General features: G+C 34.9%; 1 protein-coding gene across 3 annotated transcripts in view; it reads right to left on the bottom strand.

Annotated features, from left to right (window-relative positions):
* LOC123524333 (serine/threonine-protein phosphatase 6 regulatory ankyrin repeat subunit B-like) overlaps nucleotides 1-27,449 on the bottom strand; it is a 107,479-nt gene that overhangs the window by 51,621 nt on the left and 28,409 nt on the right. Inside the window, exons 2-6 of one of the 3 annotated variants that reach the window (XM_045302442.2) lie at nucleotides 18,479-18,576; nucleotides 10,523-10,822; nucleotides 2,214-2,312; nucleotides 1,389-1,487; nucleotides 706-807 (exon numbers count right to left, since the gene is read on the bottom strand). In XM_045302442.2, coding sequence (XP_045158377.2) covers nucleotides 706-807; nucleotides 1,389-1,487; nucleotides 2,214-2,312; nucleotides 10,523-10,579 — 357 coding nt within the window. In that variant the 5' untranslated portion in view covers nucleotides 10,580-10,822; nucleotides 18,479-18,576. The remainder of the gene's footprint in view (nucleotides 1-705; nucleotides 808-1,388; nucleotides 1,488-2,213; nucleotides 2,313-10,522; nucleotides 10,823-18,478; nucleotides 18,577-27,449) is intronic. The other 2 variants (XM_045302445.2, XM_045302444.2) reach the window with 2 other exon arrangements.

Below are 27,449 nucleotides of genomic sequence, written 5' to 3'. Positions count from 1 at the left end.
TCAATTTCGTACTCTCCGAATATGATTTCGGTATTTTCCGGTTGTTACTAAAAAGTCATTCTATGTTATGTCCGAAGAATACCGAAAGAGCAGACGAGAATACGTGATTACGCAATCGTACAGGAATTGCCGATCGCCATCTTAAAGCATTACATTTATGTAGCGTGTAATTTCGCTAACTTACGAAAACCCGGTGGTGATTTCATATTTTTCAGTATTCCTATTTCTTTTTTCTCATTTCTTATTTCGCAATTTACACAATAAAACATATAGAAACTATGAAGTGAGAAGTGTGAAATGAAAAATTCACATTTCTCACTTCATACTTCTCAACTTTGGTATCGAAATCGCGAAATAAGAAATGTGAATTTCCATTTCTCAATTCTCACTTCACACTTCTCGACTTTGGTATCGAAATTGTAAAATGAAAAGGGTGAAATGTGAAATTCACATTTCTCATTTCACGATTTCGATAACAAAATTAAGAAGTGTGAAATGAGAAATGTGATTTTCATAGCTCACACTTCTCACTTCATAGTGTCATAATTGTTTTATTGTGTAAATTGAGAAATAAGAAATGAGAAATAGGAAATGGGGATACTGAAATATGAAGTCACCACCTGGCTTTCGTATTACGAAACTATTTATATCAGTATAAGGAACACCTTTACAGTCGAACTTTGACATTACTCTCCCGTGTTTTACCTTGTCTTGTTCGTACACAACAGCACCCATCTTAAGAAGAAGTTCAACCGTAGATTTATGGCTATTCGCACAAGCAAGGTGCAGAGCTGTTCTTCCAGAAGACTACAGTGTAAAATATACAAACATATTATGAAGTTATATTTTATCTTTAACAGGAATAGTTGTCATAGCAAGCACAAGATGGAGCAACTCAACTCAAGTTTGTCTTAATTGTAGTTATGCGGATAAATTTTGAAGTCTTTTCTGTTCTTTTTTTATTACGTATCCTACAATCGGACCAAAATGGCAAAACAATAAATTCTACCTATTTTAGGTTCTGTTTTTAGCTTAATTTCTTCTCGACAAATAGTGTAGATTGGATCATGAATACAAGCATCTTGGTCTAAGGGCATCTTAAATGAATACCTTTGATAATATATAGTAAAATATACTTTAACATCTATATCAAATATTATTGCTATTACTAATTAATAAGAAAATAAACATTTTTTCAACTTTTGAAATGTCAGAAGTTAGAAAAAGTAAATGTTCACTGTCATTTGAACCCAGCGCTCTCAAAGCAACCAACGTAAAAGCGGTATTTAATCACAACCCAAATAGTAAGTTCAAATTTTAGTAAGTAGAACCTTAAAACCAACTCTAAACATCTTGGAACACGTCAGTAATATAAATATGAACTATACCCTATCAGGAGTGTTAACATCTGCATCAAGTTTAAGTAGCAGCTTTGCGGCCTCATATTGACCTTGCTGTGCAGCAATATGTAATGGCATCTGTCCAACCTAAACAAAGTTAAATATATTTGAACAAAACAAAGTTATAATATACCTAAATAAATTTAAAAGATACCAGAATAAAGCTGAAACATACCTAAACAAGGTTAAAAATGCCTAAACAAAGTTAAATATTTCTGATCGAAACCAAAGTAAAAATATACATAAACAAAGTTAACAGATACCTTACAAAAGTTGAAGCATACCTAAAACAAGGTGAAATATATACGTACTTAAACAAAGTTATATAATTTAGGGAGCATAATGAAAATGAATTCAGAAAGGATTGAATTGAAAAATTAAGATCTGTTAAGAGGGCTTTAGGCAGACATTCCAGATGAAGTTTTAATTTTCTATATGGAGATATACGTCTAGAGGTATGCCCCTTCGGAGTTGTACAATCATGGGGATGGAAGAAAATAAATAAATAATACCTGCATTATTTTATCTTATTTTTAGCAGAACTTTGTTAGCCGTAAATTAGGACTTAAATACTTTTAACTGTTTTGTGTGTCAGTCTTAAATTTTTATAAAGTTGCATTGTTTAAATAAAAATATATGTTTTTACAATGTAAAAAGGTTTTATAAAATGCATTTAAAAGCGCATGTACTCAAAGTGTTTAGCCATGCAGTGAATGCTTTTGTGTAATATACATTTATATCATATTGTTTCTCATCTACATTATATTTTAGCTAGTTTTAATCTATTCTTCAAACAACAATCATGAAAGGTACCTCGTTGTAGGAGTTGACATGTTTTCGTCTTGCAAGATATTCTATTGCCTCTGTGTCCCCTGCACATGCGGCTGCATGTAGCGGGAAAGGTACATTGTACTGTAAAATAGAAACGAATACGTACACTATTTTGAATTGTATACAAATCTGGATTTTAGAGTTAGTGATACTCTGCTGTGAGAGATCTTCGTGACCAAGTGGGCAATGTCGTTGACTTCGAACCATATACGAACTCGATTATACAATCAAGCAAACTACCTTGTGTCTTTATCACTTATAAAATTGACTGTCAGTAATCCACACTTATTCTGGCCATGACAATACTCATAGGTGTTATTTTTGCAACTATCTGATAAGTTATTTCAGTTATGTTAAACATATGAAAAACGTTCTGAGGCCGATTTAGACGTACACACAGAAGTAAAACTGGACATAAGCGGTGTTGCATATTCGACTTTGCTGTTATGAAGTCTGATTATATCTTTTGCTTTGTCTTATTGATTTTTTTTTGTAAAAATATTCTGTTTTTCACAATGTTCCGCATATCACAACGAAATTTAAGGGGTCTAATTGGTGGAGTCATCTAACTTTTATTTACACTGGAACATAGTTTGCATTTAGAGTGAGTGCTTGTTTACAATTTACAAGATGAAACTCCCATCCTTTCATTATTTTTGTTCACTTATTGCCCACTGTGTTGTTTTGTGTGTTATTTTGACCCATGCTGTCCATTTTGTCAACCTATTTTTGTCTTGTTTGCCATTGTTGTCTATTTGTTTTTTGTCAATGTATGTTTGTGTTTGTTGTCCTTGTCTTACATTTGTCATTTTGTCAACCTATTTTTTGTTTTGTATTGTCCTTGTTGACTATTTGTTTAATTTGTCAAGGTATCTTGGCATTATTTTGTCCTTGTTGTCAATTTGATTATGTTTTTAAGGTATATTTGTGTTCATTTTGTTTGTGTTGTACATTTGTTTATTTAGTCCACCTGGTTTTGTGTTTGTTATATCGTTTATTGTGTCAGCCTGTTTTGTGTTTGCTTGTTCATTTATTATGTCCACCTGTTTTTTGCGGTGTTTTGTCCTTGTCTGTTTGTTTCTTTTGTCTATGTATTTTTTGCATTTGTTTTGTCCTTGCAGTTAGTCTGTTTATTTGGTCCAAGTATTTTTGCGTTTGTTTGTCCTTGCAGTTTGATTGTTTATTTTGTCCATGTGGGTTTTTTTTTTTGCGTTTGCATTGTCCTTGCAGTCTTTTGACCCTAGTTTTTCAGTATAAAAAAGCCTCAGACAAAATTACAGTGATTTTTAACTATGTTGGATTAAATAGACGTACAATGATTTAATTAATCTCCCGCCTTGAGCGGTGGGGGTAATATGAATAGTCTCCATCCGTCCGTTTGTGTCCGCTCTGTATCTTCTAAACCCCTTGGAGTATTTTCATGAAACTTGGGTCAAATGATCGCCTGATCGATATGATGTGTATAAATCATAAGCCGCATATGTCGGCTCAAGGTCAAGGTCACAACTCAAGGTCAAAGGTTTGAGCGTTCCATTCTGTGTCCGCTCTGTATCACTTAAGCACTGAATGATTTTTATGAAACTTAGGTCAAAAGATCACCTCATTAAGACAATAAGGAGAACTCATGAGTCACCCGTGTCGGCTAAATGTTAAGGTCACAACTCAGAGTAAAATGTCTGAGCTCCGTATCTCCTAAACCCCTTGAAGTTCATGAAACTTGGGTCAAATGATCACCTCATCAATACGATGTGCAAAACTTATGAATCAGTCATGTTGGCTCAAAGTAAAGGTCATAACTAAAAGTCAAAGGTTTAAACCTTCCGTTTTGTGTCCGCTCTGTGTCCGCTCTGTATCTCCTAAACCCCTTGAAGGATTTTTTAATTAATTGATGTCTTCAAACATGGACTATAAAATATACTTAACAACGTCAATGCCTCCGCCGAATACCATCAACCCTTTCACTATTCGTAACAGAGGCGGGGGATATAGTTATGTTGTTCTCATGCGATGATCATGCGTTCGATTCAAAATCTAATAAAAGGTTATTTTTGAAGTTTTTCTTTTTTAATGTTTACTGGAAACGATGATTTCCTTTGTTCTTGCACGTGTAAAACTTGTCTTTTATTTCAAACGTATAACATAAAGGGTTTTGTTTTTTTTAATCCGTGTGCGTCTTATTCGGTATTGTATAGACATGCATGCGCATCAGAAAAAAAATTAATCCTGTAATATATTCGATGAGGAAATGCAACAACAATGTTTATACATAAACTGTCAAGGATTGTCAACGTGGTATTTATATAGGAGAAGCAAGAAGAATAATTATTCTTATATAACGTTATAAAATAGTTCATTAAGTAAGAAAAATAAGAAATATTCTTATATAATGCCATAATTATCGCCCAGCATTTGGTTATATAAGGGATAGTATGGTATCATAAGTTGTGTCGCTGTAAGAATAATTTGTCTAGCCTTGACTGCTTTTTAAAAACATAAAAAGAGAACATTTCCGTGGTTACATTATTCAGAGTGAAATTGTGCGACTGAAATTGTAATTGCAGTCGTAAAAAATAACACATTCGTTCGTAAATACGCGATAATTAGAGACGTTTTTTCCCCTGGAAAATAGCAAAATACAAATCGATGTTGCTCTCTACAGACCTGGAGCGGTCTTTTGCGCATGTCAGAAACGGTGATTATCTATTGGAACGCAGGGCAAAAGTACGCAAGTTATTGCATGTTCGCACGTATTTAGAGTATAATATTTATAATATAATAACTAAAGGTTAGTGTAAGGATTACCATGATTACAAAATATATACATTAAAGATACTTATCATTCAAATCGCTTGAATCCGGAATATACCGGAGTCTGTAATTTATCGCAGGTGCTACAGGTCTTTTCACTTACATCGAAAAAATCGGCGATTGCTGTGAAAACTGATTTAAAAGTAGGTATCCTATATTTTATCGTACTTACATAATCAGTGTACTTGCGTGACAAAAAAATATAAGTTCACTTATTTAGTTGAGTGGCAAGTGTATCTTTGAATATTGGTGCATGTATTTTTAAGCCTTAACGCATAGATTTAAACTTTTGGGGCACTTATCTAATTTACGGGGTGCGTACATTGCCAGAAAAATATTTCAAGACAGGAAGATTGTTGTACTGTGCTATTTGATCGGAATTTAATAGTTTTTCTTTTATAGTAAACACTGTTCGCTTTGCAAAACGATCGTAATCCATATTAAGCGCTCATTTTTGTTATGGGTGGAGCATTTTGCAATATATTAACGTAAATATGATTTGGTAGGAAATGGATACATTTTACAATTTCTTTACTTTACTTTTTTTTTTTTCTTTATTATACAATATTACATTTAAAAATGGATTATTGTAGCATTTAACATGTCGCAATTAACATATAATAGCGCACCTTTCGAATGATATTTGATATTGACTTTCCTCACTTTATCATGTAAACTTAGTTAAAACTTTCTTTTTGCTTATTTTTGTTTTCAGTTGTTGCCAACATCTACTGGTTTGAGAAAACTCTTCTGATAGGATCTTGCAGTGATGAATGACGTGTTTAGAAGTTCAGGACAAAACAACGGGCTGCATTGTTCAGATAAGCAAGTTTTATATTTTACTTTATGTTACAGTCATTGGGAGAACCTACATATAAACCTACTCTCTATGCACTTTGTAAAGAAAGGAAAACAATCTTTAATTTTCGAGTAAACAGCATTGGTGCAACAATATTAAAAGGCAAACCTTTCCGCGAGACTGGAAGAGTGATCTGTACGTCTTTCATTCACACGCACACACGCGTGCGCACCCACGAACAAAATAGCGGCGTTCAAAAATCTTTCAAAATCTTTCAATTTTGGAAACAAGAATTTCAACATTTCTTTTTATTGAAATCAAGAACTGCTTGTTTTAAATTTTTAATGATACTGTATGATTCATATGCTCTTCATCAAAGGAGGAAATAAAGCAATATATAGGCTATATATTGTAAAATTGAAAATATTTTGTGTTCAGGTCATCTAAGAACTATTAGGCTCTGTAGAGCTAGTACTAGTCAGTTATTTAAAGACATAAGCTTAAAGCAGCAGATAACCTGCTATACATTAACTGTTATAGTTTGGCTTTCATTACCTCTCATGAACTGACTCAGTCCAACCGAGTCTGCTATTATTCTTCTTGGTTGCATTCTATGCATTCTCAAATTTCAAACTATTGTGATAGAAGAAACTTATCAGGTGCATGGAAAGAATAAGTCAAAATATGATCTACAGATTCCTAGGGAAAATTTAGTTAGACCCACTGAGCTACCAAAAAGCCAGATGGACGGCACCCACATACGGAAACGTTGTACATCGAAAGCGAGGTGTCGAACCCAAAGCGATGAAGGGCAAGACGCCAGTGACTTAACCAGTACGCCCTGGAAACACTTCCCCCACTCGGCTTATTGTGTTAATGAAGGTTTAAGATATATATCTCGTAAGCTTCTAAACTTCACTGTTAGTACATGTATATATTTCGGATGTGTGCCACATATTGATTATTGCATATATACTGATATTCCGAAAAAAAGCATCTTGCTACCGTGTAGATCCAGACAGGGAGACTGACTACAGGTTAACTTGTTGACGGTATTTACTCGGCCAATCTGTCTTGTCTAGAGTCAAACTCTGTTAGCTCTTGTCTTTCACAATGATTTACCCTTGTCTGCTGAATCTAATTTTCTTAGATACATCACACTAGGAAGTAAAATACGGAGAAGCCATAACTATAACTTATCTGATCAAAGATAATCCTTTTAATTATTATCCGCCAATTAGATATGTCGGGACGTCCTTCCTTTCTGACAGGACATAAATGGTATTACGCTATCCGTCTGTTTGTTCGTTCGTCTGTAGACACTCGAACCATGCGATAACTTCTGAATATTCTTTTTTCGTTTTGATCTTTAGAGCTAAATCAATGGATGTTAGCTTTGCATGTATATTTATGAGTCAGCTCGCGAACGTTCAAATTATTCACGCAGGCTTAATTCTGGCGGACGAACAGTCGCCTGTACAGCAGTCTACAAAGCCTTATGAAAAGAAAACAATGAGCATTCATGTCTCTTACCCGAAAAGAAATAACAGCAAGCTAGATACATACTGGGCATGTAATAAATTTTAGATGAAACATGAAACATATGGAACATTCCATGAAAAACACCTGACTAACTGATGCCGTGCCATTGGAAAACCAACATAGTGGCTTTGCGATCAGCATGGATCCAGGCCAGCCTGTGCATCCGCGCTGTCTGGTCAGGATCCATGCTGTTCGCTAACAGTTTCTCCAGTTCCAGTAGGCTTTAAAAGCGCACAGCATGGATCCTGACCAGACTGCGCGGATGCACAGGCTGGTCTGGATCCATGCTGGCCGCAAAGCCACTATGTTGGTTTTCTCATGGCGCGGCTCATATAATAATTGCACAATAAGATGCTGGAAAGTATTCATGCAAAAAATGATGTTTTTTTGTGTAATTCCAAAACCCCCATGCGTAGTGAGAAGGTATTGACAAACGGTGTATTGTGTTAACCTTAAGGCTGCTGGTGGCAAGTGATTCTGCCTTTGCGACCAGTACAGACCAAGATCAGCCTGCTGGTGGCAAGTGAATCTGCCTTTGCGACCAGTACAGACCAAGATCAGCCTGCTGGTCATGGTCTGCACTGTTCGCTATTCGGTCAGTAAATTTTCATCGGACACCCTTTCGGTTAAAAAGTGGTACTGTCCAAACTGAATAATGGACCAGTCCATTTTAGAAATTAAGCAGGGTAAAGGATAATTCCATAAATTAATAAGTATTCAGACCTTTGGCAAATACATGAAAAAACAATTATCCAAGAAATAGACATTTTCAAGTTAGATATAAACAACGGCATTATGAAATTGATATATATCAGAAAAAGTACTATAGTACTGATATTCTTGTAACCTTGACACAAAAATTATAAAGGTTAATTCAGCTGATAATATTACACTATACATTCACGACTACTAAAAACGTAGGTACGGTAAAAAAAACCCATTATATTCATATTTCAAACTATAGTGAAAAAAAAACTTATCACGCGCGGCGAAAGAATTAGAGAAACGGATATGATCTACAAAATTGTAGGGAAACTCTTTTTTTTTAATTTATATTAATTTTTACAAGCTGATTTTTGTTGTTTCATTGTAACATTTTTCGTTACATCATCACAATTATATACTAGTAGGTCATTTCAATTTTCAATATTTTTTATTGCGGAGGAAGACCTAAGTTTCCTTCTGAACAGCTTTTCGTCATGGAAAGGTTTTCTGGGTAGAAACGTTAACCAACTTGGTGGCCTCCATACTAGTATTTGAAAACATTGTACACCCCCAAGTGTGGTTTCGGACCCATAGCGATGATGTGCTAGTTATTCGAAACCAGCAACCTTTACCACAAAGCCATGTAAACCCCGCCCCCCCCCCCCCCCCCCCCCCCCGCACACACACATACACACGCACTCTCTCTCACACACACCTCCCTGCTTAAGCTTTATATTTCCTACGCTTCATAGCTGTCTAAAATCTCAACAGGTGACATTTACGGAGTAATGTCCATTTCTAAAAAAATCACAATTATCACTTTCAACAACAAAACGCATGATATCATTTTGATCTGGAAAGGGAGACGGGCTTCAGGTTAATTTTTCTTGCGTATGTTAGTCGTTCCATCTGTCTAGAATAGAGCTCTGTTAACTCTTGACCTTAAAAAAATTCAACCCTTGTCGGTTATTATGGACATGACACAAGGACGTAAAATACGGAAGAGCCATAACTATAACCGATCTCATAATCGAATTAAACCACTTTGAGTATTATTCGCCAGGCATATATGCCTGACGTCCTTTCTTTATGGCTTGACGTAATAAAATTGCGCTGTCCGTCTGTCTGCATTTTCATCTGTAGACGGCACGTAATAACTACTGATTGTTCTCTCACTTTTGATCTTTGGTGTTTTATCCTATAGGTTGTTCGCTTTGCATGAAGATTTATGAATCAGTTCACGTTATTTATTTATCAAAGAAAAAAACAATTTTTCGATACTTAACAAAAATGATATTTGTTTCGTCATTACTACTAAAATTCCAAAACTCTCAGTAATAGATAAGAAGAATGTAATTTTATTATTTGCATATATCGATGACCACAATACGAGTAAATCAAGTAGTGTATTGTTGTTTTTGAACACATATCTTAATACATAACCTTGATACAAAGAAAACAGTATGGACTGTTATTTATAACACGAACACTGTCGTATGTATAGGACAAATTGTCTTGAGGGTTCTACATAATAACTCGTGCGCTCGACATAAGATGTCGAACTTAAGATGGCGTGCGCTCGAGATGAGATGTATTTGACTCGCGGTAAAATGTCGTGAGATCGAAATAAGATGTCATGCGCTCTAGATACTATGTGGAGCGATTGATATAAGATGTTATGTGAACGGGATAAGATGTCTTTCTCACAAGATATGATGTCGAGCGTTAGAACATAGTTGTTGAACGATCGGATTAAGAAGTCTTACAGCGACATAAAATATTCTGCGCTCGAGATATGATGTCGAGCTTTAAAGGTAGAGCATGTGAGTTTTATTCCTCACTCCTCCAACTGAAACAGCTAACAATGGGATAAGAATCTCATATAAGGGTGCTTTACACCTTACACTCTTCTGGAATCGGAACGTCCTCTGAATCTGGCCCCCCCCCCCCCATCCTCCACCCTCCCCCACCCCCACACTCGCGATAAAACTACTAACAACCTAACAACCCTCTGCAGGAGTCACCTGGTTTCCGATGACGTCATTTACGCACCGTGGGCGCACGCACGCACGCATGCACGAACGCATGCTTCTGTATTGTGCGCAGTCCTCCATTTAAAGACGACTACGTCTATCAGTATTTTGTAGAAGTTGCCCAAAGGCGACAATAAATAATCTCGCATACGCACGCACGCCTGTATGTGACTTATTGCTCGGCAATCATACAAATGTATGCAGATTTGAATTGGTAACAGTTTTTATGAAACACACTAATTAAATTAAATGTCCTTGATAAATTACATTCATAACACATTTGGCAATAAAAATAACATACACATTGATTTATGTAAATTGTAAAAAGACGTGTCATGAACTTTACAAAATTACTAAATTATAATTCAGGAAATTTCAATTAAGTAATACTTATTGAGAGCTACCTTTAAAGCATACACATCCTCCTCATCAATGCGCTTTAAATGTCGTCTGCTGTTCATCGTGGAAATTTTAACACCTTATTCAGCATCAGTTATATTCACGGCAATAACTGTAGTCTGCTGTTCAAAATATTTACGACAATAAATGTCGTCTGCTGTTCATCGTGAAACTCAACATCAGTTATATTCACGACAATAACTATCGTCAGCTGTTCAAAATATTCACCACAATAAATGTCGTCTGCTGATGAGCGCCTGAGTGTCAGTTATATTCACAACAATGAATGTCGTCTGCTGTTCAACCTAAAAATTTTCAACACCTTGTTCAGTTACATATATATTCACGACAATACTTCACGCCGATACTTTTGAACACTTATGATCTATATTTATTGTCAGTCATATATTCAAACGATGTCCGCGAAAGACTAATTGAATTGTTTTTGTTCATTAATACAATATCAGCTGGATTGCACCTATCTGAATTAAAAATCTTATACATTGTAAAATAGCCACAAAGGGTAATGTATAATATGACTCCTTTAAAATGTGTATTGAATTACTAATATATCTAGTAATCATTGAAATATTCCGCACTTAATTACATTACGCTTATTGTCTTCATATATCTAAATCCAGTGCTAATTATTTGGACTATTTTATTATTTATGTCCAATTAAGAACGTATCAGGTGACAATCCGTAGCTGTTTGTCTTATAAGTCAAATTAAATCGTGCAAAACTATTAAGACGCTAAATGCACATCTTTGATTTTTCGTCTGTTTGTCCAGGGGTGTTTTCCTTTTAAGTTATTCGCCCCAACCCCTTTTTTGAAAGTGGATATAAATAAAAAGTTGTAGATAAGGCAAACTTTGATCTTAAATCTAGTTAAAACATTACTATAGACCCAAAATGTTTGGTTGTGAAATATGTAGGGAAAAAATGTCCATATTTAGTGCCTTTACTTGCAATGTGTAGAACACCCAAACACGAGATTCTTGTTTGAGCAATTGTCCAGGAGAGGTACCCTTCAATTTTAAAAGGTTGAAAAATAATCACAATACAAAAGCTCTGAAACTGAATTCTAAATCTTTCGAATTACAAAAGAAGAATACAACTTTGTCTGTCAAAGAACGTTTTTTCTGAGTTAGGTACTTAGTAAGTACATGTACCAATAATGCATCTATCTAGAAGTATTAATTTACTGTCGATAAATGATTAAATTAATACTGAATAGAAGTTTTTATACATTGTTAATTCTTTAAACAGGTCTGTGACAGGCTAAGATTAATACCTCTAGATTTGAAGCATTTAATTGACATCTGTAAAAAAAAAAAAGATCATGAAAGAATCAGTGGCCAACCCACGTGACTTTTCAGTATCGTACACTCATGGAAAATCGCTGGATTCATATAACATTTTTGTATTTAATTTCCTTGTTACATGACGGATTTTATTAACATAAAAAGCGTCGAAGACAGAAAAACGAGTGCTTTCATCGGCACAAAACGTTTGCCAGACTTTTTTCGAATTCTTTCCTCAAAACCTTCGCCTAAAGCCAAGTGTGCTCGTTACCTACACAAAATTGGTCCGTGAAAAAAAAACATTTAGGGGAAATGTTCATGAAAAGTATCAAAACGGTTGGCAGCATTTTCGATAGTAACATCACGATTTAACAAATACTGATACTAAACTTAAAGCAGTTATTCAAAAAATAATGTTTAGCAAAACTATGTTTTCAAGCATTGTTAGTCATATTAGAAATGAAAATCAGTAACTTGGGAGAGTTAGTCAGTTTGCAAATTCATGGCAAATAATGTAAATATGCAATGTTTACTACAAGTATAGTGGACGCAACTTGACCCCGATGGTTGACCTTTGTATTATAATACATAATAAGGCACAACCTATTATTGAAAAGGAGTGTACGTAAAACACGAGCTGCACGAGAGAAAGGAAATATAAATTTATGTAAATATAAATTAGTGTATTGGAAAGTTTTAACTGATCAAATGTAAGTATATATACTTGATACTGCAATGTATACAAACTAATTCAATATAAATATACCCGGCTACCCTAAGCACCCTTGATTACTATAATGAAATAATCGATATGAATAATCAGCCTAAGGTCATCCATCGCGGTCAAGTTGCGACTACTATACATGTGCTTCACATGTTAACGTACACGTGTCTTTAACAATATATAATTCATAACATCCTAAAAGTAGTCCGTCACTTGCTTGTATTGTTACATAATGGATACTGTTCATACAGTTTGGACGCCACGTTTTTGCTTTCACGTGACTGGTGATATTGCAAACGTTGCTGAAAGTCTGTAGTTCTCATGATATATCCGTTACATTCGGGTTTTTTGATATCACTATCTTAAATCACAGTTAATTAAAATCACACTTGAAGAAAAATCATAACTACTGTTAAGAGATGCCTTTGGGAAATTTGGATATTTCCTGTAATGAAATTCATCAGCAAAAGACGAGATTTTTTTTTAAACTCACAGAATTTCATAACGTGAAAAACAAAATAAAGCTACTGACAGAAAGAGAATAATCTTTTCTACCAATAATATATGCTATGTATATATATATATATGCTTCTGTGTGGGACAAATATCTAGAAATATAAGATGTAAAGTCATAGAAAAACAATTTTAGGACTGTTAATGCGTCTCTACTTTAGATGACATAGGTATATTACTTTTTCATTGCATTGATATAACATGGATAGCATTAGGATTCACAAACGGTGTTCGCTCAGCATTTTCACTTCGGAAACAACTTGTTTTCCTTGTTCTGTTGAGTAAAGAGTTTAGGGTAAGTACAGAGCAGACACATTACCAGTCATGTCTGAATAAAAGTCTTTGACGATGTTTAGTTGCTTTTTAAAGTGGAACTCATTTATTCTATAATAATGTGCTGTTTGTAAGGTCAGTCCGTAAATTTACGAAGGTGATGTGCATATATGAGCCGTGCCATGGGAAAACCAACATAGTGGGTGTGCGACCAGCATGGATCCAGACCAGCCTGCGCATCCGCGCAGTCTGGTCAGGATCCATGCTGTTCGCTAACAGTTTCTCCAATTCCAATAGGCTTTAAAAGCGAACAGCATGGAGCCTGACCAGACTGCGCGGATGCGCAGGCTGGTCTGGATCCATGCTGGTCGCACACCCACTATGTTGGTTTTCCCATGGCACGGCTCATATAAGTGAATGACCAATCTCACTGCGCTGGTAAATACTTACAAATTTTATCGTTTTGTGGCTGTATCAACAAAAAAGCTGGACATTTATTTTATATCACTATAGCACATATATATGCAAGTTCAAGGTCATCAGAAAAGTGAAAAGTTTTGTGATTCATTGGGTTGGTTCGTTGTGTGAATTGTTAAATTGCAGCAATGATTCAAGTTAACTAATTCAGAACATTTCATTTACTCAACATCTTTTCTTGCTATGCAAAATCATTTTTTTTTACAAATGAGGCCCAACAAACGTCATAGCTTTAACCCTCACCATGCTGTACACGATTGATTCTGCCTTTGCGAACAGTGTAGATCGTTATCAGCATGCACATCCGTGCAGTCTGATCATGATCTGAATATTACACAATTGTACAATATTTTGGTAAGCACCCCTATTAACAGGTAATGGTATTATCCAAATTGAAAGATAAACAAGTTTATTATAGAAATTTGGCAGGGTAAGGGTAAATACCATTCAGTGAGTGTACTTCAAAAGTTGGACCTATATATGGTTTTAATCAGACATGTGTTTTCAATCATGTAATTATTAAACAAGCAGAAACAAATACAACAACAAAAAAACGCAAAAATTGTAACTAGCAATTTTGCTCCTTCTTCCGTATGGCTCGTATCTTATGTCAAAGTCTGAAACATTTTTTGAGACTACAGTCAATCCTGTTTGTAAAGATCGCCATAGGGAAATGAAAAAGTGCCCTTTGTTGAGAGGTGGTCTGTCAACACAGGTCAAAGTCCATTATTTTTTAGTTAAATGGGAAGGGAAAACAGTGACCTTAAGTTATTATAGTAGTGATCTTTATTCGGAAGTGCTCTTTTTCCGCATGTCTGACTGTAATGATTGAATATGAAAACTCATGACTTATTGGATGATCAGAATATAGGCGGTTTCATACAAAATAGATCATATATAGTTTATTTATCCTTGTATAAGCTGATGCAAGATGCCAGAATTTCATGTCTTATAACTAGTGATTCTCATTTATAATATAAAGTAAGTACAGTCATTATTTATTAAATAATAATCGTCTGACCGCTGTACTTGAGAAAATCGTGTCTTTTATAACGACCGTCATTGCACTGACAGACATCAGGTTGGTTACAACCTGCAAATATGCACGTTCACGGTGGCGCGTGCGAAGGTGAAGTTCAAGTACATTTACCGGACGACAAATCAGTACTCGACAACAAATTTAAGAATACGATGTTCATCTTTCACTAAGATAACTTAACTTCAAATAATTACTTTCAAATGTAGAAAATCCTCAACAATTGAATGTAATTTTACTAAATATATAAATTTATTGTGTTTGTAGAGCTTCATTCGTAATAAAATGATGGACAAGTCCATTCCAGAAAATTAGCAGGGTAAGGGTTAAACTGATGAATAATACTGTAAATATACTTAACCCTTATCATGCTTAACACGACAGATTCTGCCCATTGCGACCAGTGTAGAGCATGATCAGCCTGCACATCCGTGCAGTCTGATCATGATCTGCACTGTTCGCCATTCAGTCAGTATAATTTCGGTAAGCACCCCTTTTAACAGTTAATGGTACTGTCCAAACTGAAAGATGGACGAGTTCATTGTAGAAATTTAGCAGGGTAAGCGTTAAACATGTCAATATTATGGTTACATAAATTATGTGTTGTAATTTTTCCTGTTTTTAAATATAATATTTTGATCTACTATACCTTCTAGATCCAGTCAAGTTAGAGTCGTTATACCGTTATACTGCGTCATAAGAAATGAATTAGAATTCCTGACTGAAAAAAAACTGGCCACGAACTTTGCAAAAAGGAAGACCCGTAAACAAAATTTTAAAACGATTATGTATTCTTTTGTTCAAAGGTACATTGCTGATTAAACAAGTAATTGGAATGTCAGTAATGAAATACTTCATTATTTTCTTTTTTAAATGTTGCTTTATTGTTGTTTTTTTTAATTCAAAATGAGATAAATTATCCACTACGGCAGCAGATTTGTTCAATTATAAAGAGGGATAACCAGTATTATCTTAGGCAGAAAATCTTGTAACTTAACATTACCCGCACAGGATTACAGTCCCTTTGGTCAGAAGCGAATAACGCTCTTCATACAAGAATTCACGGGAAGGAGTAACTTGTATAAAATTATTGAATGTATGAATTTTCCTAGCTTGGAGTATGTGCAAAATAGCATTTTCCATTCAGATTTTTTTGAGATAAAGTAAACTAGAGCCCAATTCAACTCAAGGTCAGTCATTTTCAGTTAAATGGACTTTAATATGCGTATTCACATTTGGTGTCATTGAATGGGTTTGCTAAAAATAGACTATAACTTTATAAATTTTGTAATGTGCGTTAATTACTAGAATGCTGGTACCTACGCCTTTCGCGGATTTAAAAGAAAATGTTTGGATCCTATATCCCCTAAGCAATGGGACTTACGGTGACACTGTCTTACATATTTATGTATTTGTTTTGCCTGCAATATCTGAACATAGAAACAACATTTAATATCTTTAATATATTAAAAAAAAACAAAAAAAAAAAAACATTTAAATATCTTGAATACCAGTAATAATGAGCTATCCGCTTGCATTTAACGCCATGATGAATATGTTTTGGAATGTTTACTCAATAAAATTTCATTGTATGGGAAATGGGTTTTATGTTTGGTCACTCTAGTTATGGCGAATTTATTGTAGGGAGACCAAATAAATTGGCTTTTACATTTTTAATTGTAAAAAAGAAAACAAAGCATAGCAGCACTCCAACTATCACTTATGATGTTAATGCGTTTTACAAAAATATTTATGACACTTGTAATTTTCATATGTACTGATAAGAGCTTTTAATACTGATTTCATCAATACAAACTTAATATCTCTTCCGTCCCTACAAACATATGCGGTAAAGTAGCGTGTACTTTTACATAAGTGTTTATTTACTGTACCCAGTTAACTTCCCAAAACTGAACGTTTTAACATGTTTCCTCATTGTTTTGAGGAAATAGGTCAATTTATTATGTTGCAAAGAAATGTGTGCACAGTAGCTCTTTGTCTTAATTTCTATTACTGACATCAGTAATATCATTTTTTGGTACCAATTTTACAAGCTTTTTATTCACTTTTTGCATCGATGTATTTGTTCTGCAAATGGACTATGTTTAGTATATGAATCTACTGCCCGGTAAATACATAGGTAAAAATGGAAAAAAGCAAATTAATGGTAACTTTCAGTCTGTAAAAACATCGAATATACCAGGCTTATTGGAAATGGGTTGAAAGACCTCCGCATTGTTTATCTTCTGATTTCCAACAGTTCAAAGTTCAGTTTGTCAGGAATGAACCACGAGAGCGTTAGCCAGAATGGTAAAATATGCAAGCATTAGACCTATAAACCATGGCAGATCTTAATACAAAAGTATGTAGACTAGCTCCTAGACTATGATATATCAGTTTTTTTACATTTTTATGATTAAATGCAGTGAACTGAGCCAGTCTATATCCTATGTCCAATATCATATAATAATTTCAACATCATTCTTCTGTGAAAATCTCTAAAATAGACTGGCTTTTGTCTCAATGAAATTGAAGTCAAAAAAGGGGAAAAATGTAGAAATATATTATTATCAGTCTAGTGGCTAGTCTAAAAAGTATGCAGTCTGTAGAAATATTACTACCACCAATTTGCTAGTTGGCTAGGTTCACAAACAGATATAAACTAGTACTCGACTCTTTTGTAATTGTTCATTTTCATGCAGACTCACGTATGGGTGAAATTGCTTCTAAAAATGCAAATGCTTTAATCACTGCCAGGGTACAAACGGTTCAAAAACTATGCTTTTAATTTCTATGTGTTTCGTTGAATTGTTTACAGCTGCCTGTAGGTCAAGTTGACATTAGAAATTCACAAGAGTACAACGGCAAACATGACATTGAAAACAAGAAAAACTTACGGTTTGTTTGTAGTAAAGTCATTTAGAAGCATAGACAATCTGACTAAAGTTCTCGATCTTCCCAAAAGTTAGATCTAAAGACAGCCTATTCAAATTCATCATTTCCAATATTGCTATTTTTATTTGAAACAATCTGTTTTAATTTCAACCAATCAGACGACTCGTTCCAACTAGCGTTTGACTAAAAGGGACCGGACTCAGATTTTGGCTAAAACAAGTTTTCTTTAGAATAAAAGTTTCGTCATATTATGAACATAAGAACATGAAATTTTGTTTCTAAACTATCTTTAAAAATGTGAAATCAAGGAAGAATCACGCCAGAGTCGGGAATCGAACTCGGGCCGCTGCGGCAATAAATATTTTCCTGCGTACTTGACCAATACACCACAGAAGAACACATATTGAATATAAAGTATAATTAAGGCAGTTTACCTCCGGTGTCCCTTACAAACGCTTTTTAATTCTGAATGGAAAAATAGGAAAAAAAAACTAATTATCGTGTGTTTATATAAACCATAAACCCGTAATCGAAAACTGGAATTCCAGGTTAAACATATAGCTTTCTGAACTTCTACTTTCGCTTTCAAAATGTTGAAAGCAAGGCTCTGATTGGTGAAGGAGTGTCTCAATAGCCTGTCCTCATATCCAATGTGCGTAGCATTAATTGGAGATGATTTTAATTAGATTGGAAGCATAGAGCGTGAGAGGTAATGAGAGGTTATGTAATGTGCAATACCTGTCACTGCCTACGGAATCCTGTAAGGACCATGTCGTATGTCGTCCGTTGCTCTTTCAAACCATTGAAGCATGTGGAAAAACACGTAATGGGTGTAACTGAATGATACAAAATAGGTAATGGGTGTAATTGAAAATTGTAGAAACAGGTAATGTTTGTAATTGAATGATATAAAACAGGTGATGGCTGTAATTGAATTAAATAAAATAGGTAATGGTTGTAATTGAATTACATAAAATAGGTAATGATTGTAATGACAGTTGTGAAAAACACGTAATGACGGTAACTGAATGATATGAAATAGGCAATGATTGTAAATGAAAATTGTATAAACACGTAATGATAAAAACGGAGTATTTTACAAGCTCACCAACAAGATGCACTTAAGATACATATGTCAATGAAATTCATCAATAATTGACAGTGGAAATTAGAATTTTATTCCACATGATTAACGTCCATCCTCTACCTACCAAGCTGTGACCGCTAACATTATTAATGAAGTTTGAAACGCAGTCACTATCAAAGGAAAACAGTCGTATTTTACAGTAAAAAATATATACCTAGTTAACCGAAATACCGAGAAATGAAACATTTCGATGTCGGACCTTTGTACAACTTTATATATTAAAGTTTAAAAAAACGCAGCTGAATAAATATATGTGTGGTCTAAACTTAACTGAATACATATATTACTATACGTACTGCTATAAAAATGCAATAAAATGTTGGAATAGTGTAACACTTTGCTTGGCCTCTTGTCGTTATTAATTTGTTTATGTGAAGACAAAGTAGATACTTGTATTTTTCAAATTTCAAAACAAAGCCTGTATGATAATTACGAAAGATATAGTTGGTCTAAAACCAGGTATAAATGACAGGCATCCGTATCTCGCTGTCTTACGTTTAGAATGAGTTTTTCGAGTCACATAAGCAATTTCCTTATCGTATATCAACGATCCATACTACTAAAGCTACTTACATAAACATATTAAATAACTCTATCACTGCATTTTTTTCTGAACATATAACTACGATGATTTCTAGCTACAGGATCAACAGATGTGTTTTAAATGATACATTACACCTAGAAATCTTGTGCCAAGGTCGCACCTTATCTTCAATTAATATTTTCACATGACCTGATTTACATACATGTAATAAATTGTCTGGAAAAAAATGAATAACCGCATTATAGCTTTTTAGATGTTTAAAGGATCTTGTTGCAGTCAGTGTCGTTTCATTTATGTGAAATAAGAAAACAAGGTAGTACATACGACACCTATAACTTAAACATCTGAAAAAAATATGTAGGAAATCACATTCAAATGTATACCGAAAGCATATCGCCATGTAAAACCAGTAAAAACTGTTCCTAATACTAGGCTATAGTCATTACAATGTCCCTAACACTAGGCTATAGTCATTACAATGTCTCTGATACTAGGCTATAGTCATTACAATGTCTCTGATACTAGGCTATAGTCATTACAGTGTCCCTGATACTAGGCTATAGTCATTACAATGTCTCTGAAACTAGGCTATAGTCATTACAATGTCTCTGATACTAGGCTATAGCCATTACAATGTTCCTGATACTAGGCTATAGTCATTACAATGTCTCTGTTTCTAGGCTATAGATACTAGGCTATAGTCATGCCAATGTCTCTGATACTAGGCTATAGTCATTACAATGTCCCTGATACTAGGCTATAGTCATTACAATGTCTCTGATACTAGGCTATAGTCATTACAATGTCCCTGATACTAGGCTATAGTCATTACAATGTCTCTGATACTAGGCTATAGCAATTACAATGTCCCTGATACTAAGCTATAGTCATTACAATGTCTCTGATACTAGGCTATAGTCATTACAATGTCCCTGATACTGTCTCTGATACTAGGCTATAGTCATTACAATGTCTCCGATACTAGGCTATAGTCATTACAATGTCCCGGATACTAGGCTATAGTCATTAAAATGTCTCCGATACTAGGCTATAGTCATTACAATGTCCCTGATACTAGGCTATAGTCATTACAATGTCTCTGATACTAGGCTATATTCATTACAATGTCTCTGATACTAGGCTATAGTCATTACAATGTCCCTAATACTAGGCTATAGTCATTACAGTGTCCCTAATACTAGGCTAAAGTCATTACAGTGTCCCTGATACTAGGCTATAGTCATTACAATGTCTCTGATACTAGGCTATAGTCATTACAGTGTCCATGATACCAGGCTATAGTCATTACAATGTCTCTGATACTAGGCTATAACCATTACAATGTCCTTATTCTAGGCTATAGTCATTGCAGTGTCCCTGATACTAGGCTATAACCATTACAATGTCCCTAATACTAGGCTAAAGTCATTACAATGTCCCTAATACTAGGCTATAGTCATTACAGTGTCCCTGATACTAGGCTATAACCATTACAATGTCCCTAACTAGGTTATAGTCATTACAATGTCTCTGATACTAGGCTATAACCATTACAATGTCCCTATTCTAGGCTATAGTCATTACAGTGTCCCTGATACTAGGCTATAACCATTACAATGTCCCTAATACTAGGCTATAGTCATTACAATGTCTCTGATACTAGGCTATAACCATTACAATGTCCCCAATACTAGGCTATAGTCATTACAATGTCTCTGATACTAGGCTATAACCGTTACAATGTCCCTATTCTAGGCTATAGTCATTACAGTGTCCCTGATACTAGGCTATAGTCATTACAATGTCCCTGATACAAGGCTATAGTCATTACAATGTCACTAATACTAGGCTATAGTCATTACAGTGTCCCTGATACTAGGCTATAGTCATTACGATGTCCCTAATACTAGGCTATAACCATTACAATGTCCCTATGATAGGCTATAGTCATTACAATGTCCCTAATACTAGGCTATAGTCATTACAGTGTCCCTGATACTAGGCTATAGTCATTACAGTGTCCATGAAACTAGGCCATAGTCATTACAATGTCACTAATACTAGGCTATAGTCATTACAGTGTCCCTAATACTAGGCTATAGTCATAACAGTGTCACTAATACTAGGCTATAGTCATTACAATGTCCCAATGATAGGCTATAGTCATTACAATGTCCCTGATACTAGGCTATAGTCATTACAATGTCCCTAATACTAGGCTATAGTCATTACAGTGTCCCTGATACTAGGCTATAGTCATTACAATGTCCCTGATACTAGGCTATAGTCATTACAATGTCTCCGATACTAGGCTATAACCATTACAATGTCCCTATGATAGGCTATAGTCATTTCAATGTCCCTAATACTAGGCTATAGTCATTACAGTGTCCCTGATACTAGGCTATAGTCATTACAGTGTCCATGAAACTAGGCCATAGTCATTACAATGTCACTAATACTAGGCTATAGTCATTACAGTGTCCCTAATACTAGGCTATAGTCATAACAGTGTCACTAATACTAGGCTATTACCATTACAATCTTCCTATGATAGGCTATAGTCATTACAATGTCCCTGATACTAGGCTATAACCATTACAATGTCCCTATGATATGCTATAGTCATTACAATGTCTTTGATACTAGGCTACAACCATTACAATGTCCCTATGATAGGCTATAGTCATTACAGTGTCCCTAATACTAGGCTATAGTCATTACAGTGTCCTTAATACTAGGCTATAGTCATTACAGTGTCCCTAATACTAGGCTATAGTCATTACAGTGTCCTTAATACGAGGCTTTAGTCATTACAGTGCCCATGATACTAGGCTATAGTCATTACAATGTCACTAATACTAGGCTATAGTCATTACAATGTCTTTAATACTAGGCTATAGTCATGACTGTGGCCCTAATAATAGGTAAGAGGCATTACTATGAACCTTATACTAGATTTGAGTCATTAGCTGTGGTTCAAACTCTAGGTTAAAGTCATTACTGTGGCCCTGACACTAGGCTCGAGTCGTTACTGTGGCCTAAATACTAGGCTAGAGTCATAACTGCGGTTCTGATAATAGGCTAGAGTCATTACCTTGATACTAATACTAGGCTTGAGTCGAGATCGTGGCCCGTAATCTAGAAAAAGTCATTACTGTGGCCTAATACTTGGTTCAAGTCATAAATGTATCCTTGATGTTAGTCTAAAGTCATTAATGTTACACTAATTCTAGACTAGAGTAATAACTGTGGCCCTAATACTATGCTAGAGTCATTATTGTGGCCCTAATACTGGTTAAAGTCATAACAGTGGTTCTATTACTAGGCTACAGTCATAATTGTGGCCCAAATACTAGGTTAAAATCATACCTGTGGTACTAGTACTAGGCTTGAGTCATTAATGTGGCCTTAATACTAGGATAGAGTCATTGCTGTGGTCTTAATACTAGATTATATTCATTACTGTGGTACTAATACTAGGCAGTAGTCATAACTGTGGCCTTTATACAAGGCAGGAGTCGTTACCCTCGCCCTAATACTAGGCTAGAGTCATTACCTTGGCCCTGATACTAAGTTGTAGTCATCACCTTGAGTTATTTTGTTGTCTATTATAGATCTACTATGCTATAGTCATTTAATACGTTAAATTATAAAGATTAAAAAACCGAAAAGTTTTATAAATCAATTAAAGCTCTAATATAAAAAGAAGTTTTTTTTAATTCTGCATTGAATATATACTCGTCTTAAGTTTCCTCGTTAAATGTTTAGAATTCATTAACAATGGATCAGTTTGATGACTTTGATAAAGTATTCAGGCATCAAAGCAAAAAAAAAACAAGTATTGTTTAAGGACCCTATTAGGGGTCAATTGACATTTTTGGACATTGTTTTTATTTTATATACATTCACCAGCAAATAACATACGACAATGCCGCTTTCATCATAAGGGCTATTTACAGCAAATAACATACGAGAATTGCCGCTTTCATTATAAGCGCTATTTACAGCAAATAACATACGAGAATGCCGCTTTATATTAACGTGACAGTTATGAACCAAAAATAGTATGTACTGTACAGTGCACTAGATTTTGGACTAACTTCGGTTGTTTACATGCCTTATAAAGCAATTTTTGTTGCGTATATAGAATAAATGAGCCGTGCCATGGGAAAACCAACATAGTGGGTTTGCGACCAGCATGGATCTAGACCAGCCTGCGCATCCGCGCAGTCTGGTCAGGCTCCATGTTGTTCGCTTTTAAAGCCTATTGGAATTGGAGAAACTGTTAGCGAACAGCATGGATCCTGACCAGATTGCGCCGATGCGCAGGCTGGTCTGGATCCATGCTGGTCGCAAACCCACTATGTTGGTTTTCCCATGGCACGGCTCAAATTATGTTTACAAAGTATCGTGGGATTGTTTGTAAAAAAAATGAGACGACCTTGATAGGCATCAATTACATAAATGACACAAAGTTTTTAGACGTAACAGAAGCAACTCGACATGGTATACTACTGTAATATTATCATAAACACTGTCCCACTCTGCTTATCATACAAATAAGAAAGCAAGCCCATGTGGTACAGTATGCATAAATTGCAACCATAAAACAATAATTACGTGAGTACTAATAAATTCTGATAATGTGGCAGCTGACATCAATCGACACTGTTAATTTTCCAATACAGGTAAATCCAGTATTTGCTTTAGAATGGATCTATGACGGATTTTCTTTGAACACCCCTGGACTTATTGGACTCAACTGCCACGTTATCAAAGCTTATTAGTAGCGCGAACGAAACGGTAGTGTTATCTATACAATGTTATACACAGCTTGAATTGCTGCTCGCACGGTTCTGTGGAAGAAAAGGTTTGATGTTAGTCAACTTTTTTAGATTAGGGGACTGAAAATGGAAAGTGCTGTGACCTGTACTGTCAGAATTTGGGTTTGAAACCATATGTAATATCCCATGTAGAGAGTTTCAATCCTTCTGTTATATAAAAACCAAAAGATTCGAAAAAAAAACGAGCCAGTAGAGAAACTGCCCGTTCGGGAAGTCAGCCACTGGGTTTTTCCCTACTTCCTGAACGGGAAACTTGATACTAAATATAGTAACTTGCTTCCCGACCTGGAAGTAAAGTCACCCCTTTTTGACTTGTTTATTTCGAAAGAACCAGAACATAAGAATATGCATAGTATCATTAAATGAGATACAGCATTGTAAACTTGAGAAATATTTCTAAATTTCTACGTTCATTTTTAGCTCACCTGAGCACATTGTGCTCAAGGTGAGCTTTTATGATCGCTCTGTGTCCGTCGATCGTCCGTCGTCGTCAACAATTTGACTGTTGACACTCTAGAGGTCACAAGTTTGGCACAATCTTAATGAAACTTGGTTAGAATGTTACCCTCAATAAAATCTTGGACGAGTTCGATATTGGGTCATCTGGGGTCAAAAACTAGGTCACCAGATCAAATCAAAGGAAAAGCTTGTTAACACTCTAGAGGTCACAATTTTGACCCAATCTCCATGAAACTTGGTCAGAATGTTACCCTCAATAAAATCTTGGATGAGTTCGATACTGGGTCATCCGGGGTCGAAAACTAGGTCGCCAGGTCAAATCAAAGGAAAAGCTTGTTAACACTCTAGAGGTCACAATTTTGGCCCAATCTTACTGAAATTTGGTCAGAATGTTACCCTCATCATAATCTTGGACGGGTTCGATATTGGGTCATCTGGGGTCAAAAACAGGTCACCAGGTCAAATCAAAGGAAAAGCTTGTGAACACTGTAGAGGCCACATTTATGACTGTATCTTCATGAAATTTGGTCAGAATGTTAATCTTGATTATCTCAGGGTCCAGTTTGAATCTGGGTCATGTAGGGTCAAAAACTAGGTCACCAGGTCAAATCAAAGGAAAAGCTAGTTAACACACTAGAGGCCACATTTATGACAAATCTTAATGAAACTTGGTCGCAATGTTAATCTTGATGATATATAGGTCAAGTTTAAATCTGGGTCAGATTGGGTCAAAAACTAGGTCACTAGGTCAAATCAAAGGAAAAGCTTGTTAACACACTAGAGGCCACATTTATGACTGTATCTTCATGAAACTTAGTCAGAATGTTAATCTTGATGCTTTTTAGGTCAAGTTCGAATCTGGGTCTTATGGGGTCAAAAACTAGGTCACCGGGTCAAATCAAAGGAAAAGCTAGTTAACCCTCTAGAGGTCACAATTTTGGTCCAATCTTAATGAAACTTGGTCAGAATGTTAACCTCAATAAAATCTTGGATTAATTCGATATTGGGTCATCTGGGATAAAAAACTAGGTCACCAGGTCAGATCAAAGAAAAAGCTAGTTAACACTGTAGGGGCCACATTTATGACCATATTTTAATGAAATTTGGTCAGAATTTTAATCTTGATGATCTCAAGGTCAGGTGAGCGATACAGGGCCTTCATGGCCCTCTTGTTTTAAATATCCTGATAAAATTTTATTTAAAATTGAAATTACTTACTTGGAAACTTAACTTCCTGATCGGGAAGCGCATTATATACATAGATTTATATTGAATTGCCTGTCTTTAATAGAGTACTTAAGTTACACAAATGATACTAATAAAACATTTTTTTTAACATTTCCCTGTTTGATGAGTTCTAAAACAAAATAATATACTGACAACATCTAGAAACGCTTCACTTGGACTACAGTCAATACTTTTTAACCTGATATTTGACAATTCTACTGCACTTACTTGATTTTCTTATTTTTGGTTTTGGTTTTGGATGACGGTCAGGTTTCTACGCGATTTTACAATACTTCTACACAAAATTCAAATATACATGTATAAGGAAAGTATGAAAAATAGAGGGTGAAAATGTTGCGTTTCAAGATATACTGAGCCTATTTCCAGATGCTTCAACACTAAGACTTACTTCTGATAAATACACAATTTATACTCATAGACATGCAGATCTTGTTGTAAATTTTATGTTGCTTAAACTTACACTAGCCCAAAATGATTTTATGCAATATTATACATTCATTAAACGCTACATACGGACTGAACAAAACCTTTAAAAAAGAATTCAAAAAGGGTCACAATCCTGACTAAATGCAATTCAATGTAAATATAAATACATGTGTTTCCCGATTGGGAAGTAATGTTTCCCGTTCAGGAAACTTTGAAATTAGGAAATATAACAGTTAAATAAAGTTTTTGTTAAGATAGCAAAAAATTTGGATAAAGTATCAAAGTTTACACTGGTATATTTAATTTAATGACACTATGTGTACTCCTATGCACAGGGCCTTTTGGTGAAAACAGGTAAAAAAATGATGATTTTGCTTCCTTAACGGGAAACAAGATACTATATTTAGTAACAAGTTTCCCATTCGGGAAGTAGGGAAAAACATAAATTGATTTCCCGAACGGGAAGTTCCCCTACTGTCCGAAAGGACCCAATTTAAAACGGTGTCAATACGAAATCCGTTTATCGTCGTTACCATTCTTAGATCGGCTCAACATGAAAACAAGTTACTTTTGTCGTATGGTCTGAAGCTCTTAATGACAATGTTTACGGAGAAATTCTAACAGCAAATTGATCCTTTCCATGCAACAGATATCTTTTTTTTTTTTGTTGTTATCTGGTTCTGGTTCTTGTCCTATGCTGGTTCCCATTCAAAATGGCTGAATTGTCCTTACATTTCGTTATAAGATTGTAGTATGTAAATAATATACATTTGTGCATCTTAAATCTACTCTCATGTTGATAAAAGGTATTTATACTACGTTTAAGATTTTTAACTAAAATAAATGTAATAGTTTGTAAAAGGTCTTTTTAATTGTTGAGATACTATCAAAGAATACAAAATATACGATACATGATAATAACCCCAACCGAAAAGAAAATATACATACTGACATAGCCTTTTCTATGTAGCTAAAATACATAAACCACTGGAGGCATTGTGCGCAATCTAGCAAAACATGAAGCCATCAATAATTGAC

This window comes from Mercenaria mercenaria, chromosome 3, assembly GCF_021730395.1.
Source record: "Mercenaria mercenaria strain notata chromosome 3, MADL_Memer_1, whole genome shotgun sequence".
NCBI lineage: Eukaryota > Metazoa > Mollusca > Bivalvia > Venerida > Veneridae > Mercenaria > Mercenaria mercenaria.
This window is presented reverse-complemented; position numbering and strand designations above follow the sequence as displayed.